At 31.7% G+C, this 22,010-nt stretch overlaps 1 protein-coding gene across 2 annotated transcripts in view; it reads right to left on the bottom strand.

Moving 5' to 3' along the window:
* LOC100368115 (protein kinase C iota type-like) overlaps positions 1-20,734 on the bottom strand; it is a 116,549-nt gene extending 95,815 nt beyond the window's left edge. For both annotated transcript variants that reach the window (XR_014926589.1, XM_085490704.1), the window contains exons 1-2: positions 20,464-20,734; positions 12,007-12,104 (exon numbers count right to left, since the gene is read on the bottom strand). Coding sequence is in view for 1 of the 2 variants with exons in the window: in XM_085490704.1 (XP_085346830.1) it covers positions 12,007-12,071 (65 nt within the window). In the remaining variant the exon portion in view is untranslated. The remainder of the gene's footprint in view (positions 1-12,006; positions 12,105-20,463) is intronic.
* Positions 20,735-22,010: the final 1,276 nt, after the last annotated feature.

Below are 22,010 nucleotides of genomic sequence, written 5' to 3' on the forward strand. Positions count from 1 at the left end.
AACACAAGTGTGGAATGGGTTGAGCCATGGGTGGGATGAGGCATGGATAGGATTGGGTGAGGCATGGGCGAGATGGGGCGAGACATGGGTGGAATGGTGTGAAAGATGCAGTGTTACATGGGTAAAATAGAGAGGAGACATTGGTGAAATAGAGGACAGACATGGGTTGGATGGGGTAAAACATGGATAGAATGGGTTGAGACGTGGGATGGGATGAGATGAGACATGGGTGTGATGGGATGAGGTGGGGTGGGGTGGTGCTGTGTAGGGAGTGCTGTGTCAAAGAGGAGCATCTGTTCTTGAACTGGCTCAATTCCAGGGATAATTTAAAAAATATATACATGTATATAGCATTTTGAGTAAATCATCATCATCTCTCTTAGGTAGTATACTTAATTATACTTAATTTTAATTACTGAATTCACAAGGTGCTAATAAAGAAAGGGAAATTGATTAAATTTTATGTCTGGGATCTTATCAGCTTATGATTAGCTATTCTAATATTTATTCACCTCCCCTTGGGAATTCCTGTTAGCAGGATGGTTTGGTGTATACTGCCCTCAACGTGATGTTACCAGCAATTAAAACATGCTGAATTGTGGCTGAGAAGGTCAACAAGGGTATTTACTTAAAAATTGCCATTACAGAATCACAAACACACAGATAGGCACGGAAAACTTATACTTTGATCATTTAAAGTTGATTAGAATTTAATTTTTTTAACATTCGATCAGATAGGTAAAAGAAATACAAATTACATATTTGAAATAAAAGATGAGAACCAGAAAAAAATGGATTGAAATAACAGTAATTTTTTAATGCCCAAAAATCCACAAATCAGTCATGCCATTATTTTAAACATAAAAATATTTGTTTTCTGCGTCTCAATCATAGAAATTTAGATTGAATGACGCAATTTGTGCTCTTTCATCAACTTTTTCATATTTGTCATATGTGTTACTTTAAGTTTGTTTTACCAAATGAATAAAATAATGGTGACATGTCACGTGATATGTCATGTGATATGGTGTATATTTATGATTAGGACATGCAGGAAAATGATTTCTTGTTCATCAAAAAATTTACTTTCCATTTGTCTTGGTACTGCATATGCTTAGTTTAAATACCCCAAAATTTTACCCAATATGTTCTTTATTAATTAATATATGGATTAAAACAGTTCTATATTACAAGAAAGAAACATTAAAATTTTTGTTAATGTTCCACAGAATTATGAACAAGTGCCCTCGATAGGCAATTTAAGGAAATGTTCTAATATGAAAACTCGTGAAAGGCAACATCTAGGGTACCTCATATTCAGTCATTTCACACTAAAATTCAATAAGTGTACATACGCATGTCTGTTTTTCTTTTGGATATTGTAATATTATTTTTACATTGTGATTGTAACAATAACATGAATGGGTCTGTGAATAGCATCAATCCATGCCTGCAGCTCACCTTGGATAAGCAAAGAGTTAAATACAAGAATCCACATGCACATGAAATAAATTGACACAGAAATCAATACAACGTGTATACACATACATTGTGTACCCCGGTTTACAACTATGGCACAGTGACAGACAACTGCATATATTTCTGTTGATAGAGGCAAATATCTAACAAAAGAACTAATTTTAAATAAAATTCATAAAAAAAATAAGAAACGTTTATTATGATGTATTATTTTAAGAGATCACAGCAGGTGAAAACATTTGCTATCAATAGGCACAAGTATGAGCAATTAAATTAAATGGGTAGCAACGGCATGTAACCAGATGAACAGTATTAATTACATGCCTCAATAATTAATGCCATTGGGCTTGCCATAATGATTAAACATTTAATTATAGTTCATATAATTACTATTAAATTTGTTTAGGCTATAAAGTGGTAAAATGACTTTTTAAAAATGTTGAAGAATAAAAAGAACTACACAGAAATATGAATAATTGTTATTTAAATACTTAAGAATGAATTATTAGGTTCATTTTAATATGCCCCAAGATATTCAGACATGCTCCTAAACACAGATTCCCTGTGAAACCAAAAATCTTTAATTTTACATAAAATCAACTTGAGGTTTGAAAATCAATCAATCTGTGAAGATGCCCATATATACATATATATCGGTATATAGCTGTATATATAGCGAGTGCAAAGTAAAAACCTATACTAAATAACTACATTCAATTTATAACGGGGTATGGTAAGTACAATATGGGTTAGCCTCAATTTCTACATTCAATATTTTGATGCAAATTTTTGCACGTTTTATTGTATCATTTTATTGTAAACGTTGACAAAATCTAGAAAATAGTTGACTTTGAGGTTCAACAGTTGAAGTAATCCACTATGACCATCATAGAAAATAAATTCATATCCATTTAAAAATCAGGCCCTGTTCATACAGGTAGCTTGCATTTTTACTTGTTTAAACAAAGAAATCTCCTTAAATTTTAATAAATTACTAAACATACACAAACAAATGGACCACACGCCTTTTTTAGGTATGTGAATGGAAACAAGCAACAGACATCAGACATTTCTTCCCCTACGGCTTGAATAAAAAACACACGCCCTTCATTGCAGAAAAATCTCCAATATATTTGGATGTTTTTGTTTTCAAGTTTCAACGGTCACACCTAAATAACTAAATAAATAAATAAAAGTTAAAATCTACAGTGACATTCATGTATTTAATTTTCTGTATATAAAGTTGTTTATTGCGTACTTCTACAGGTGAGTAAGAACACAGATGAAGAATGAAAATCCCACATCCATGAGGTGTTATACTGCCCTCAAGCAGCCATTTTGAGAGAAAAAGCAAAGCACTTTTTCATGCAATGCACCATATTCTGTTCTCTGGTAGATCCCACATTATGCGTGAAATCAAATGTAAAATCAAGACAAAAAGGTCATATCCTTGTAGTGGTGTCAAAACGTCATTTGGGATTTGATAAACGCACAAGAATTGTTGGGGTATTTTAACGCCTAATAACGTGCCATATATATTTGATGATGGTTAATTTTGGTGAGTACCAAGTAAGGGTACATGTATTCAAACGCAATATTTCCCTGTCAAAGATTGGCCTTTCGACTTTGAGCTACAAAATAAAGAAGATCAAAATGAAATCATTTGTTTTTCGCTATAGACATTTGGCTCACGCCATTCACAAAACATGCAAGAATGAAAAATACCATATTCTATGTGATATAATTTCACCTACAACATGTTTTAATCTAAAATCTTTCACTTTCAGTTAATGTATTCCACATTAAGATAGGAAATGAGATAATGTATACGAACACTAATGCTTTTTTCGTAAAGATGATTCATGATATTTGCTATTACTCAGACCTACATGAAGAAGGAAGACTATTGGATGTAGTGATGATATCTCGTACATACAGTGCACGTATAGCTACCGGTGCTCATTATACCTTTGAATGACAGAATGTTTTCCACTGATATTTTGGTACATCAATTGTCAAATTTCCATGTGTTTTTATACAATTTAGGGAAAATACTGTGGAATACTTTATTTTCGCTGGAATTTAATTTTCACTGAAAAGGCTTATTGGGCGTTTTGTACGGAATTTATTTATTTGATGAGTTAAAAAAAAAGTATATTCGCTGGATTTTATTTTCATGGAATCATCCTTTCAGCGAAAATAAAGTATTCTACAGTATGTAAAATAAAGCAGAGGTATATTAAAGCAAAGACACTAGAAAAAGATTTCTAGTGTCTTTGACTAAAGGGATTTTGACTTTGATAAGAGTTATACAATGTATCAATGAATAGCCAAGTAAACTGTTCATTATCCAGGGAAATATCGGCTAATCTCTCAGCCTTGTGTTTGCTAAATTTTCTTCATGAAGTGTCCGGGATCTTCTGTAAAATTTGACATTCTGAGAAACATTCTTTTGCATTTCCTTCATTTTGTAATCCAAGACACCAAATTCAAAATGATTTTTGAGATGATACAAATGTATCCCAGCATTTCTTATAGTAAAATTTGCTTAGAGTAAAACCCTGCTGTTAATTAATCAGAAATTCTAAATATTAACAAGGGACCAGCCGGGTAGGGTTGGGATTGGAGGGGTGGGGGGGGGGGTTCCAAAACTACTGGGTATATCAATATGAATGACATCAATTTTCAATTCCACTGGGAATAGATACATAAACATCAACACCCTGGAGTGCTGTTAATTAATCAGAAATTCTAAATATTAACAAGGGACCAGCCGGGGTAGGGTTGGGATTGGAGTGGGTGGGGGGGGGGTTTCCAAAACTACTGGGTATATCAATATGAATGACATCAATTTTCAATTCCACTGGGAATAGATACATAAACATCAACACCCTGGAGTGCTCACTGACTAGTGCAACAAAGGTCGTTATCATTGAGTGTCTTAACCATTAAGATAATTTTCCACTTAAATGACTCATTCTAACATGGTTAACACTTCTATATACATATACGTATAAAAATATGGATTCAAAATCATAGTTGATACTTGCTTGACTACAGCCGACTTTCTAGACTCTTAATATATTTAGTTATTAATTTTGAGTGAAAATTTGGGTATATTTCACAATTTTTTTGTTCACAAACATCATCAACTTATCATGAAAATTCTCAGCAAGGGAAATAATTCAACTGTTTACAGGAGAAAAAACACAAAATGTTACCTCAGTGATAAATTCAGGCTTAGCTCACTCAATAGTGACTTTTCTAAAATTTTATCCTCAATCTCCAACCAAAAATATTTTATCATGCTCCTTCTACCAGTAATAAATTGAGATTTATTTTATCAAAATTTACTAAAAGTCTTAGGATGAATTATTACAAATTAAATTATGGTGTATATCAAATAATTCCTTATCCTGGCTTTCCTGTCCTCAAATATTCTATTTACTAAGACTCAAAAAATCCAGTGTTCAGGCAGTAAATATTTACCAGTTCACACTTGAACTGTCTATCATTATTAAATACTACATGTACACACATCTGATTATTAAAAAAATTACCATGGTTACACAGCCTGATGCCTGGATATGAGCATTATCTGCAGATTAATCTACTATTGCTTATATAGTACAGTCCAGGCAGAATTTCCAAGCTGGCTACCAATTTGCTTTGCATTTTCATAAAAACTTATAGTTTTAAACTTATTTTTTGTAGTAATTACCTATGTTACTAATACGAGACATTTTTAGGTTGATTACTCAATACACAATTTAGATATGTACATGTACCAGTAACCATTTTAAAATTAAGCTAAGCAATTCACTCGTGTTCACAATTTATTTTCGCCAAAGAAGTAACCCAACAAAAATTAAATCTAGTTTATATGGACAAATTAGTGAAAATATTTACATTTAATAAAAAAAAAATAATCAGCTAAAATAAACTACATGTAATACACAGTATTATACGAAAAAATATCAGAACAGCAGTAACTGGCTATAATCAGGTCAGGGACTTTTCTAAACAGGGGAGCAGGGATGCAGTGCCCTGATACTCTCGGCTGGCGCCCTCTTACCGAGTTGTCGATTGAACTATCAAGTCATAAATATATTTCTTAAGCCGCGCACTTCCGTGCTGCCACACAGCATGAAATGTTTCTCAAATATATTTTTCTCAGTAAAAACTTCCAAGCAACACCAGCTGACAATGTGTCTGGACAGTAAATACACTAAAATTACTCCAAAAATATTTCAACGGTGCAGAAACCTTCCGAAATGGTGTTCCGCCCTTCCACACAAATACCCCTGCTTGGTCACTTCGCTCCTTCGCCTGTGTGTGCTCCCTCTTGTTCATTTTTTCTAGAAAACCCCTGTCAGTGACAACCTAAGGTGTTTTACATGTGAATAAAATGTGTACAGATTTGTAGTTAATACATTGCCTGCTGAATGTTTCCATATATAGCCGAAATGTACAGCAACAGAAACAGATATATTAAATTAATGAGAAACAGTTGTTAAGATTCTCTATGCAGCATGTAACTGACACTATTTACTGGTAATTGCAATAAATACAAACCCAAAAAAAATTTGACAGAGAAATATCACAGGCATTTATTTCTCATTAGATTTTTTTTCATTTTAAAAGTTACAGAATTTGACCTTTTTAACATCCACCAGATAAAAGGTGTGCACATGCAGGGAATTATAAAAGCATAGTTGTTATAGAAACAAGAGCCCCCCCCCCCCATGTAAATCCAGTCTGTTTTCATGGATATAAGATTTTTATCATTAAGAGCAGAGAATTACAACAAGCAGCCTATCGGCTGAGATAGCTCCGCTGTTAGCAATGCATATTTCAATTAAAGAACTGAAGACATCATTAGAAAATGAACAATATGTATAGTATCAAAGCAATCGGACTTACAGTTTTTAACAAGAAGTCGAAAATATCACTTTTTACCAAAAATGACAAAAATATTCACCAAAATTAGAGAATTGAAGATATCATCACAAAATGAACAAATCTGAGAGAGGTCCACATGTAGTACCTATATATGTAATATCAAAGCAATCAGACTATTGGTTTTTTACAAGAAGTCGAAAATATCACTTTTTACCAAAAATGACAAAAATATTCACCAAAATTATAGAATCGAAGATATCATCACGAAACGAACAAATCTGAGAAAGGTCTACATGTAGTATCTAAATATGTAATATCAAAGCAATTAAACTATTGGTTTTTAACAAGAAGTCGAAAATATCACTTTTTACCAAAAATTACAAAAATATTCACCAAAATTAGAGAATTGAAGACATCATCACAAAATGAACAAATCTGAGAGAGGTCCACATGTAGTACCTATATATGTAATATCAAAGCAATCGGACTTGTGGTTTTTAACAAGAAGTCGAAAATATCACTTTTTACCAAAAATGATAAAAATATTCACCAAAATTAGAGAATTAAAGATATCATTACAAAATGAACAAATCTGAGAGAGGTCCACATGTAGTACCTATATATGTAATATCAAAGCAATTGCACTTGCAGTTTTTAACAAGAAGTCGAAAATATCACTTTTTACCAAAAATGACAAAAATACTCACCAAAATTAGAGAATTGAAGATATCAACATGAAATGAACAAACCTAAGAGAGGTCTATCCAAGGTACATATACACCAAGTATCAAAGCATTCAGGCTTGTAGTTTTCAAGAAGAAGTCAAAAAAGTAAAACATTGACACAGACGACGACGACGGACAATCACTCATATGATAAGCTCCGCTCGACAAAGTCGACAGCGGAGCTAATAAAAGTTCAAACATGCTATTTTTGAAATGCACAGGCAGATAGATTTTAGGAATGTCGTAAAATTGCACTTAAAGTTAAAATCAAGTGCATTCCATGGTTGTTTCATCTGTTCCGAACAACCAAAAATAATTGAGAGAAAAAACATTTGGTAAAAAGCAATTAATACTGTGAATTATTATTTGGATCAAATATTAAATTTGTGCAAAAGCAATAGTTATAGTGTCGCTACTGAAAATCATCCAGTGTATAAATAATGTACATGTAAAGGATGCCGCTAGGCCTAAAATAGGGATTTGGAATACTGTAAAACCACTTATTTTCACTGGAATTTAATTTCACAATTTTGATGAGCAAATTCACTGTGTTATAATTTCACGAATTTGTCAAGGAAACAATGAGTTTTATTGTTATTTGACATGTTGACATAGATTTAATTTAGAGGATTTTACTCCTCAAAATTAAACCCAGCGAATAATTAATGCATTTACAGTATTTTGCCCCTCCCCCTCCCCCCACTTGTTAGAGATAGAGGAAAAATTGATTTAATCATTTGAGTAGTTATTCTCTCCATACTAATTGAAAACTAAATGTACTAAAATTATTTTTATTTTAAATTGTTAACAATAAAATGGATATACTGGTAGGTAAAACCAACACTTGCAGCAGATATTTTCCAATAGACGAAAAGTTTCAGCTATTTATCTACAACTCAATTGTATACTGTAAAATGACTAATTTTCACTGGGTTTAAATTTCACTGATTTACCATTTCAGGCATATTCAGTGGGTTTTAAATTCACGGTTTTATCATTTAGATAATGTGTTCTATGCTAAATTTTACATATTCACTGGGTTTTAATTTAGCGCATTTTCCAGTCAGCGAAATAAGCTAAATTAAAACCCAGTGAATAATTAACCATTTTATAGTAGTGATTTTTTAAATGCACAGAAGGTATATACATGTAGCATATATAGTAGTCGCAGACAAATTTATAGATGAACATGTATTTTTTTGGACAAGCTGGTATGCCTTAATCTAGTCAGTGGATCTCACTAATGATGGATGGACATACATTAGACATTATGAGTTCCTGATGCAGACTTAGAAATAAGCTGTGTGAGCTCCTGTCTACATATATTTTGGAGCCTGTCGAAATAACAAGGAGTCAAGACATAATTTAAGAGTTAAAACAAAGCAGGATAGATAATGATGGAAGATGGAGAATGATAAAGAGAGGACATAGGACTTGTTGGAAATGATTATAAAAAAAAAAGATTTTGAGAAGTGTATCATAGTATTAATTAAGAAGCAACCAGAAAATAACTTGTCGGTGATGAAATACGCAAGGAGTGAAGAGGACTCCTTCAGACTTTACTTTCTACGATGAGTAATCATTCCACTTCCCTATCACTACTCCATCAAGTCAAGACTCAGAGAATCTAAGTAAATTTTCTTCCACTCCCAAGAATTTTGACAAAATTTTAACAGTACAGTTCCCCTAATCAGAATTATTTTGGGTCCATGCCATTTTAAAATGACAAGGCCTGCTCTTAGGAAAGTAAAACTTAGAGCCAAGGGGAAATTCAAGGAACATGGGACTTGGCCTGTTTTGGCAATAGCACCTGTACATATTACATGAATGTTAGTTGCATTATGCATTTTTTGGAGTTAAGGAAGCAGAATACTGTAAAAAACTTTATTTTTGCTTAGAATTATTTTTAGCTATTTTCGCTGAACGAATGATTCAGTGAAAACAAGCCATGCATGGCACAGTCCCCGTTAGTTATCGAATTTAAGATACATAGTTTTGTTTATAGTAATATAACTGGAATATAACCATGTCAGAAATATGATTTTTTAACATTAAAATGATTGACATTTGTATCTGATCGTCAAGCAAGTACTTCTCAGTATTGAGAGATATTGCTCTGGAACAGCATTCAAAATCAGCCATTTTGAATACATGTATACATCTATGACATGAGATGTATAATGAATATTAAAAATTTGAACATAATCAGTCAAAGCATGTCAGATATATGGCTTTAGAAGCCCAATCATTAGAACAAAATGGTTGCCAGTCAGCCATTTTGAATCCAATCTGAAAAATAAAATGACGTGCATAAAAAACCTGTAATGCCTAATGTATGTACCAGGTTTGAACAAAATCCATCCATAAATACCAGAAATGCTTGATATTTGATGATTTTTTTAGCACAAAAATGGCCACTATTCGGCCACTTTGAATAGGATCATCAAACCAATATATCCGTATATCTATGACATGATGTATAATGAATATTAAAAATTTGAACATAATCAGTCAAAACAAGACAGAGATATGGCTCTAGAAGCCCATTCATTAAAACAAAATGGCCACCAGTCAGCCATTTTGAATTTGATCTGAAAAATAAAATGATGTGCATCAGGAACTCATAATGTCTAATGTATGTACCAGGTTTGAACGAAATCCATCCATAAATGCCAGAAATGCTTGATAACTGATGATTTTTTTAGCACAAAAATGGCCACCATTCGGCCATTTTGAATAGGATCATCAAACCAATATATCCGTATATCTATGACATGATGTATAATGAATATTAAAAATTTGAACATAATCAGTCAAAACAAGACAGAGATATGGCTCTAGAAGCCCATTCATTAAAACAAAATGGCCACCAGTCAGCCATTTTGAATTTGATCTGAAAAATAAAATGATGTGCATCAGGAACTCATAATGTCTAATGTATGTACCAGGTTTGTACGAAATCCATCCATAAATGCCAGAAATGCTTGATAACTGATGATTTTTTTAGCACAAAAATGGCCACCATTCGGCCATTTTGAATAGGATCGTCAAACCAATATATCCGTATATCTATGACATGTTGTATAAATATTGAATCTTATCTGAAAAACAAAACTATTTACATCAAGGTCCTATAATGTATATACCAAGTTTGAACAAAATCCATCAGTAAACAGCCGAGAAATGCTTGATTTAGATGATTTGTTAGCACAAAAATGGCTGCCATTCGGCCATCTTGAATCAGATCGTGAAACGAATTGATGTGCATATGTATAATATCATGTATGATGTATGTGTAAAGTTTGATTATGATTGGTCATTTCTAAGATACAGGTCCGGACGCACGTACGCACAGACACACAAGGGTCAAAACATAAGTCTCCGTTTTTGGACTGTGTTCGAATGGGCCGGGCCTAATAAAATCCAGTAAATATACCCTTTTTCCTATATTCTACATTCAACTTGTCAAAATTCAGTGAAAATAAATTCCATATACAAATCATCCAAAAAGTCTTTTCAGCAAAAATTAATTCCAGCTAAAATAAAATATTCTACAGTATCTGAAATGTCATTGAAAATCAAAGGAATAGAGCAGTGGGAGAAGGAGGCTTATACTCATTACATTCAGGGGAAACGGCAATCAGCTTTAATGTACGTGTCCACTCAGATAAAATACTCAAGTAAATCTAAATCACAGACTAATTGCAACAGTCTTCTCAGAACAGCAGCTTACTAGATCAACAGCGAATGAGATCAATAATTGTTTTGAAATTGCACATTTTTGAAAATAATTAGGACTTCGGAAGAAAACAACAAATGGTAGACATTATATATGCAAGGAAAATTTGTAAATGATGTTTTTTTAATGGGATTTTTTGTGCGAGTTACAAGTAGCATGAATATATGCCATTTTATTGAATTTGACCTAACATTATTATTATTATAACATACTGTTAGCTACCTACATGTTGCTTTAATTGGATGAATTCAATTCAAATCAGTGTTAAACCTAGGCTTTTAGGAATTTGGTTAGGCACTTCAAGAAACAATAAAGGACCTGTTAATTATGTTCATTACTGTAAAATGCTTTATTTTCACTATTTTCGAAAAATGCAGCGAATATACCCTTTTTCCTATATTTTATATTTAACTTATCAGAAATCATTGAAAATAAATTCCATACAAAATACCCAAAAAGTCTTTTCAGCGAAAATTAATTCCAGCTAAAATAAAGTATTTAACAGTACTACAAAATAGATAATATTATGCAAATTGCAGCCGTGTTTAGGCATTCACCAGGAGTTTAATTTTCTTACTAAAGCAGCTAGAAGACATTTATGATATACGTACATGAATCCATGACATGGTTCTTATTATGGTACATGTATTTTTACACGAGTTTAGACTTTTACTCTCACGCAGTCGAGTACGCTATAGTAGAGTTATTTACTGTAAAATACTTTATTTTCGCTTGGAATTAATTTTTGCTATTTTCGCTGAAGGAAAACAAAATTCAGCGAATAAACCTTTTTCCTTATATTTTACATTCAACTTGTCATAAATCAGTGAAAATAAATTCTGCACAAAACACCTACAAAGTCGTTTCAGCGAAAATTAATTCCAGTTAAAATTTAGTATTTTCCAGTAATATATTTTAATGATTAAGTGAATCTGGATAAAATTTTTGTTTAAGTGTGTTTATATTAAAGATTCTGCTTATGAATACAGTAGTCGCATACATGAAGTACCGGTAGATATGCATATATCAAACTATTTCAATCAGTGTTTTCCATTACGAACAGCGTTAGTATGAATCACATTACATAGCATTCCATCATGTTGTATCTCATCATTACAAAAGTCCACTGAAACTCAGAAGAAAGGAGATCAATTTTCTTACCCATTGTAAGCTGCTTTAATTGGTATTTCATGGTCCTCTTCACCCATATTGAGTGATGTCGGCATCAGAGCGATTTTAATTTACTTGCTTATTTGGATCTGTAAAAAACAACAAATATTTCATTAAAATTGGACACAGCTTAGACACTTCTTACACTAGAATTTCTTTTCCTTTTGCTCGGTTATTCTTTGTGACTGAGTACTTGGTAGTTTAAAAAAATGTGCATTTTTCCAAATATTTTATAACTTAAACTATGCTTCGACAATGACCAGTTAACAACCGTGAAAGGCGGTAAGTACTTCATTCCATATTCAGTTTACCTTTCAAAAATTGCTAAGCACCAGTTTTTTAAATAAAAAATCATGCTGCTCTTTGTGGAAATCAATTCTAACAGATTGTACTTTGATAATTCATTTCCGAACTGTGTTAGCAGAATGCCTTTAGGAATTTCTGATGAATTCCAGTGGTACAACACAGCATTCTGATTGGTTATCAAAAGACTTGACCTATCAGGTCAAAGAACACTATTACAAGTGGTGATGACATAATTACAATAGATATGACATTATTACAATAGTGATGACATCATTACAATAGTGATGACATCATTACAATAGTGAGGACATCATTATAATAGTGATGACATCATTACAATAGTGAGGACATCATTACAATAGTGAGGACATCATTACAATAGTGAGGACATCATTACAATAGTGATGACATCATTACAATAGTGATGACATTATTACAATAGTGATGACATTATTACAATAGTGATGACATTATTACAATAGTGAGGACATCATTACAATAGTGATGACATCATTACAAAAGTGATGACATTGTTACAATAGTTATGACATAATTACAATAGTGATGACATTATTACAATGGTGATGACATTATTACAATAGTTATGAATAATTACAATAGTGATGACATCATTACAATAGTGATGACATCATTACAATAGATATGACATTATTACAATAGTGATGACATTATTACAATAGTGATGACATTACAATAGTGATGACATCAATACAATAGTGATGACATTATTACAATAGTGACATCATTACAATAGTGATGACATTATTACAGAAGTGATGACATTATTACAATAGTGATGACATTACAATAGTGATGACATTATTACAATAATGGTGACAATATTACAATAATTATGACATTATTACAATAGTGATGACATTACAATAATGATGACATCATTACAATAGTGATGACACTACAATAGTGATGACATTTTTACAATAGTGATGACATCATTACAATAGTGATGACATTATTACAATAGTGATGACATCATTACAATAGTGATGACATCATTACAATAGTGATGACATCATTACAATAGATATGACATTATTACAATAGTGATGACATCATTACAATAGTGAGGACATCATTATAATAGTGATGACATTACAATAGTGATGACATCATTACAATAGTGATGACATTATTACAATAGTGATGACATTATTACAATAGTGATGACATTATTACAATAGTGATGACATCAATACAATAGTGATGACATTATTACAATAGTAATGACATCATTACAATAGTGATGACATTATTACAGAAGTGATGACATTATTACAATAGTGATGACATTACAATAGTGATGACATTATTACAATAATGGTGACAATATTACAATAATTATGACATTATTACAATAGTGATGACATTACAATAATGATGACATCATTACAATAGTGATGACACTACAATAGTGATGACATTTTTACAATAGTGATGACATCATTACAATAGTGATGACATTATTACAATAGTGATGACATCATTACAATAGTGACGACATCATTACAATAGTGATGACATCATTACAATAGTGATGACATCATTACAATAGTGATGACATTATTACAATAGTGATGACATCATTACAATAGTGATGACATCATTACAATAGTGAGGACATCATTACAATAGTGATGACATCATTACAATAGTGATGACATCATTACAATAGTGATGACATCATTACAATAGTGATGACATTATTACAATAGTGATGACATTATTACAATAGTGATGACATTATTACAATAGTGATGGCATCATTACAATAGTGATGACATTACAATAGTGATGACATTATTACAATAGTGATGACATTACAATAGCGATGACATTATTATAGTAGCGATGACATTATTACAATACTGATGACATTATTATAGTAGCAATGACATCATTACTATAATAATGTCATTGCTATTGAAATGTCATCACTATTGTAATAATGTCGATGGTGATGACACCATGGAATGTAAAAATCTGTTAATAATTAATTATTTTGTTATTATTGTGCAAATTGTTACTGCGCAAATAGTTTTTGAAAGTAACTCTGAAAAACTAAATAAAATACCACGGTATTTCTCTTAGGTTAAAGTAAGCAGACACAAGTAATTACTACAAGAGTTTAGTAACAATACAAGCAACAGGCTAATCTAGTTGTATTCACAAGTGTAAACTGACGTCAATCTAAAAGAAAATATCATAGGATTACATGTATACATGTACTTAAATCACATGTACATTTCCACAGTATGACAGAGTAAAACTGTGCTGATTACAGGGAAACAACACAGAATACAAATATATCCCGGTAATTACGAATGACTTTCACATAATGTATATTGATTCTGTTCGTTCACAATATTTGCTCCAATTTCCTAGTATTTTTAAAAATTTTATCTGATTTTTTTTTAAGAAACTGGCAAATAATTCTGAAAATACACACGTCAGCTTGCCAAAATGAGCCATTGTTACTTAAATCAGAAGTTATCCAAGCATATATAACTCTGTAAGCTCAGATAACCTTCAGGCAGCATGGACAATGAAAAAACATTTGACAATATGTGACTTGCATGGGTTTTTGATCTGTCCTATGTTAAGTCACACTGTGGTATTACACAACATATGCATGTGATAATACTTGTAGTAAACAGCTGTTTCCATTCGACCAGGGTTTGAAAAATATGGTGATGAAGCCTTGATGCACCAACTGAATGGTTTTCAAGCTCTTCAAAATATTACCTTCACAATTTAAACTAACTTGAGAAACTTATTGGGCTAAAACCATGATGAAAAGGAAATTAGTTTTTGAAAACCCCTTAAAACACTTTTTCATAATTTGACATCAATAAGCACTAGTAATCCTATTCTACAACAACTATACCAAGTATTTTCAGCTACATTCATTCAAAAATGTGTCTGTACTAATTAAAATGTTCATGTATTTGACGGTAAACACATGCATTTGTTTACTGTAAAATACTTTATTTTAGCTGGAATAAATTTTCGCTGAAAACACGTTTTGGGTGTTTTGCATGGAATTTATTTTCACTGATTTTTTGATAAGTTGAATGTAAAATATAGGAAAAATAGAATTCCATCACTGAATATAAACACTTGTATATCGCATATTGGGTGGAATCTAGAGAAGACTAGGAGACCCTGGTTTGTTTGACTACAAGCTCCACTTGTGTTATATTAAGGAGGTCACCCCAGTTGTCTAAAACTTCCCCATATGTTCAAAATCAAATTATAAAATTACTGTAGAATACTTTATTTTCGCTTGGAATTAATTTTCGCTGAAGGGATGATTCCGTGAAAATAAAATCCAGCGAATATACTTTTTTTCCTATATTTCGCATTAAACTCATCAAAAATCAGTGAAAATAAATTCCATACAAAACGCCCAAAAAGCCTTTTCAGCGAAAATTAATTAGTAAATTAATTAGTAAATTAATCAAAGTTAAACAATTTGCATATTAGTAGACTACAGTGTAGTAATTTAATTCACACACTTGTAAAAGGAATAGTTTTTATGGTATCCAGTGCATAACATTTACATTGCTCTTTATAATGTTTTTTTTTTTGTGGTGTAAACATCTGTGTTTTACAGTGGTTGTTTTTCTATAGCGCATCAATGCACATTTGCAAGTTTGTTGTTTTGTAAAAGTTCGCCAGTCGTCCATGATACATTCTGTATGGGTCATAGTCAGTTATGTATCATATTTATATTTATATTTATTTAATCACTTAACATCGATTGGAATGGATGATAATGAATACAATACACAAAAAAAAACCACATGAAAAGTGACATTAAGCAAATACGCTTACATAGAAAAAACAATCATTATTATATTCACTGTGAATATAATTTGATTAGGCCAAAGCTGTGTTGTCAGTATATTTCACATTTATACATGAGTACAGGACAATCCAACATCTAATGTATGGATACTAGTACTACAGTGTTCAACAGCAAATAACAAACATAATCCAAAAAATACTTTATTTTCGCTTGGAATAAATTTTCACTATTTTCGCTGAAGGAGTGATTCAATGAAAATAAAATCCAGCGAATATACCTTTTTTCCTATATTTTACATTGAACTCGCCAAAAATCAGTGAAAATAAATTCCACACAAAATACCCAAGAAGTCTTTTCAGAGAAAATTAATTCCAGTGAAAATAAATTATTTCACAGTAGAATAAATGAATGAAAGTACACTGTTCATCTTGTGTTTGTTTAGATCTATTATAACATTAGGGAGCTAAAAATAGTGAGAGAGTGAACTTATATTAATCCTACTTTGGTCTTTGAGCAAATTATTCATTTGTAAAAGCTTGCTTTTCATCCCATGACTTCTGAGAACATTAATGTGTTGAGAAGAAGAGACTGGTGATAAAAGTATTGGACAATTTGGAAATGTGATCGCATTAGTAGTTTTCAAAATCTTTCAAAAGACAGGAACAGAAATGTATGCAACAGGAAAATTGGATGACTTATTGCAAAGTTATGAGAAGTTCCACTATTTTTTTTAATTTTCAAATGAACACTTATTTCACAGACAAAAATATTATAAAACGTCATGAGAACAACGATGCAATGATTTTTTTAATTGGGGGTATTGTGAGACTGTGGCCAAAAGAAACAATAGACTTTTCCTGCAAGCAAGTATTGACACAGCCATGAGGACACAGCTGACATAAAAATAAATATATATCACATACCGGTACTATGCTTTCGAAATGTTTTTCAGGCAAAAACTTGAGCTTGGAAGAATTATTTTTAGCTGAATCAAGAGCAAAAATTTCTTTATAATCACTCTGCTAGAGAATACTACTAGCTTGAAAACAAGATGAGCAGTGGGTATTTTATTTTCCTTTTGTAGTGGCTGCAAAAACCATTGGAGAGATTTTGAAAATGCAGATTTTATCGACAAGTGAAGCTAGCAATGTGTTTTTTCATGAGTTACCAAATTAAATTCAAATGTCACTCATAAACACAAGTGTTGTTTTGGTTTTATTTATTATTTTCTGGTTCTTTAAAGGGCAAGTTTATGGCAGAATTGTTTTAAATTGTCGCTATTTAGTTATCTGCAAAGCAAATATTCAGTAGAAGCCATAGTAACAATGGAATCAATAGGAGTACACTCTTTTTTTATTTTTTAGCTGGTAACATAAAAAATATGATGTAATTATCAGACTATTACAGGTAAATTGAGAAAAATCAACAAATAAATCATATAAATTTATACACATGTAATTTTCATATAATCCTATCATATTTTTCCAATACATCACTCATTCATTCAGTGTTGCATAGTATTCAGCAATATTTGCGTGCAACCAACAAAATTTGTTTTATGAAAATAAGTTGAATTATACTTGAATTTTATATCAAACTTACAAACTGAGTAATCAACATTTGCAATAAATTGGGTTATTCACCTGTTTATCTGGTTTATACTACTGTGATCAAAACCAATTGAATGTGTTTGTGTTTATTTGAAACTTGTTTTTACTTTTATTTACAAAGAATATTAAAACCAATGCTTATTATTACATTTAATTTTTTTTCATAAAATTTTTAAATAATGCCTATTTTTAGAACTAATTTCATTCTTGTCTGATGTCTAAATTGTAATGACATCATTATTCTTGATATCTTACAACCTTTGTCATAACTATTGTATTTAGAATATGATGGATTGAAATATTGATGAAAAAATGTGGCAAATAATCACCCTGGGCGATATATGATCAGCTGAAAATGAGAAATGTTTTGAATTATAGATGATCAACTGAAACAACATTTGTGGCAAACTTTGAAAATGGTATTTGCGTTACATTTTATTTACTAAACACAGAATGGCAGACATAAATTATATTGAGCTTGCCTGATTACTGATTATTTTTTTCACTGCATTGTTACATGCAAAACAAGATACACTTTAAATGTGTCACCCTGGAATTCAATATCTTACGATTACTGTTGAATCATTCATAATACTGTGGAGTACTTTACTTTCACTTGGAATTAATTTTTGCTATTTTTACTGAAACAGTGAAAATAAAATCCAGTGAAAATACCCCCCATATTTTACATTCAATTTCAACTCATCAAAAATCAACTAAACCTTCATACAAAACAGCCAAAATGCCAGTCTAGTACATTTGTACACAGTCAGCAGTCTAATACACAAATTCCATTTAAAATAAAAGTACATGTACATGTATTCTACAGTAATAAAGAAGAGAACAGACTAAAACACAAATCACAAGCGACTGACTCAAGATGACATGTCTAGTCCCATTACTCTATTATACAGTATATCTTCATGCAGTCCCTACTTATAGACCAAACCAAAAACCATGTCACCTATCTTGTTTTGATTATTATTTCCTGTGTTTATTGGTACATGTATACATGCATCTTTTTATGAATCACACAGTAGGGTATACATGTATGTGGTTTATCACTTTATTGTAGTTGTCAGTGCCTCTGTGTACAATTTAAACAAGGATAATTATGGGGAAAACAATCACTTCAATATCTGTAATTGTGTATGAACTACAAACAAAAAACATTTGAACAGTCTGAGCAATTCTAGACACCTGAGTCGGTGGAAACAGTAGTAGAAATTAATAAAAGAACTGCATGTAGTTATTTAATATTTTGACATATTGCAAAGAAATATCAAAGTTGACATAAAGTTATTAACATATGTCCTTGATCTCTTTGCATTTCTTGCCATAATACATATGTAGAGAGTCAATATTGTTAGAAACACGAAAGTGTTTTGTAATCATTCCTTTATTTTTATAAAATAAATAATAATAGTCATGCTATTGTATCCCGATTGAGACTCTAAACCATGTATAATTAAAATATACAAACAACGAAACATAATAACAATCAACCCCTTCCCATCCCGAAACAAAGATTTGCAATTGTGAAAAAAATGTAACAAAGAAAACCACTAGGTGATATTTGCACACAGTAATAGAAATATCACCTCCACCCCCCTTTAATGAACAAATTATACGCACATGTTTTAATTATTCATGGAATTCAATGTAAATTCTAATGTAGAGAAATCTCTGGATTTGAACATAGACCTAAACGTATTGTAGGGTCTATGATTTGGAGAAGAATGGCACCAAAAGTAATCATTTTGGGTACAAATGTACCTACTGTACATACACTGTAACACATATACTTTTTTTTATAATACTTTTAAAATCAATATCCTATGGGTATGATAACAATATTATCATAATATTGATGTGTATATAAAATTGTTGGATTATTTTTTTTCATAACTATGAAAATCTTGGTTTATGTTTGTGAATTAAATATAAAAAAAAATAATACAGTACACATAGTCTCATTATCTCTAGTCTGTCACCCCAATCTCAGTTTCTCTGATAGAGGGCCTGTGCCTCAAGTCAAGACCAGTCAGAGCTAATTATCACTCATCCAACAGGATAGCCATTTCCAGCTCACAGACTACTGTCCAAATCACAAGTAGCCCGTAGAGTACTGTGGCAGTTTGTAATACCAGATTAAAAGCAGGAACACACAAAGGTGTCAACAGGCACGATTTGTTAGGCTTCACAATTAACAGGTAGGTGGCGAGACAGAGGATAAACGGAACTAGTGACAGTACTAACTTAGTAAATCACAATACCCTGTACAGTACATTGTACTATTCGCTTTGCACTTTGTGTGTATTAGTATTTAGAGGGGAAACACTTCCGGTGTTCGGCGAGTCAACATGATGGCCTTCCTCTCTCAACTAACAAGCAGGAAATCTCGACGAAAGACGTGTTTGTTTTGTAACATTACGAATCCTGAAACCGCATGTTTTAGACGAACTTCTATGATAAGTCGTATGTAGTGAAATCATAGTGAACATAACATTAGCGATGTTGCATTTAAATGAGTCACTCGTCAAACAACATCAACCGATGCATTTACCGACAGTGACACGAAAACGGCAAAAACTTGCACAAATTTAAATTTGATATATACCGTACGCAATGAGAAATACAAGGCTAATTAAAGTACCGGTTAAAAATTAGTGCGGGACTCACCGTGATATCAGCCGCGAAAGTAGCTCCAATGTCAAGCCAGCCGGTATGAAAACAAGATCGACGCTACAGTCTCGGAATGTATATAAATGAAATCGCCTCTCACTGTAAAATTACGTAAAACAATTCCAGTCCACTTGGCAGACGGCTACTTCAGAAACTATAAAGAGACTAACGGCTGTTATCAAAACTTAGAAGTGATAATTTAAGTCTAAATTGAAGACAAATAGTTATACTTTATCTTCAAAGAGCACAGCAAGTCGCCATATTGGGCGGTAATGAGGCTACCAGCCAATCAGGTAAGGCGATTTGCTATTTTCCCGTCCTGGTCAAATGGGGGCGATGTTAATATTGATCATGTACGATGCAAAGTTGAATAACCGACTCGTGTTCGTTTGCTTGTCAAATTAATTGATGCTGTTCATTATCAATACTTCGAAGTGTATTTATCAATAAAACGCATACAGTATTTATCTCAATTAAAACTTTTTTTTCTTTTATTTTGAACCTTTGATCGAGACAGTTATGTTGACTACTAGTATCTTGTTCTGAAATTGAAAACAAAAAAGTACATGTATAAAAACAACAACGTTCGACCAAACACGGGAATGTATATAGAATAAACAGAGCGTTATTTTCTAGAATAAATACCACTGATTTGTGGTAAAGGGTGCTGTTGTGTTGACCCAGCCTGGCATAAGAATGGTTACCCGGGCGTTTAGGCCAATTGTTCATGCTAATTATTTGATACTGACAACGCAATTATTGTTTGAATTGTTATTGAATGTCAGTTAAATATCATATTCATGATACACAAACATCTTTTCAAATAATCGCGTCTTCTTACGCTGAGCGCTTCTGTGGTTTCAAAATGACGCACAGATGAAGTTATCTGGTTGTGATACGTTCGTCATATAGAATTTAGAAAATATTAACTCAAAAGCATACAGTATCAATAGAATAGTATAGTGTATACTGTATTCACTTTATTGAAACACATACAATTACACAGAGGAATTTAAATGGTTACATAACAAATAGATAAACTAGACAAAAAAATAAAAATAAAACAAAAACAAACAAATAAATAAATAAATAAACGTTTATTTATATATAAAAATAAATAAATAAATAATTACATTCAACTAACTAAGAACAAAATGGAACACTGTAAGTTACAAAACAATTTCTGTAACTGTCTAATAATTCAAAAATACTAAAACACCCTCAATAATATCGTATCTTTGGACAGTTTTCGAGGAATTTTGAGTTGGTTGAAGGTGTTGCTGTCTATTATATGCTGTTTTTAATGTACGCATGGCCAAGTCGGGTTAGGATGGAAATGTTGCACATTTATTTTGAGTTGATAAATAACTGAAGCTGGGAATGTACTTTATAGCTTTTACAAATAATATTTCTTTTTGGTCTGGGGGGATATGATGTCAAAAATGGATTTTATTTTCAATCTCATTCATGTGATACAGCTTACATACTATAGTAAGTGTGACTCAGAAAAATACAACACAAAACGCTCAAGCTCTGCTTAAACC

The sequence above is a fragment of the Saccoglossus kowalevskii genome, chromosome 15 (genome assembly GCF_978046115.1).
Source record: "Saccoglossus kowalevskii chromosome 15, keSacKowa6.1, whole genome shotgun sequence".
In the NCBI taxonomy this organism is placed as follows: domain Eukaryota; kingdom Metazoa; phylum Hemichordata; class Enteropneusta; family Harrimaniidae; genus Saccoglossus; species Saccoglossus kowalevskii.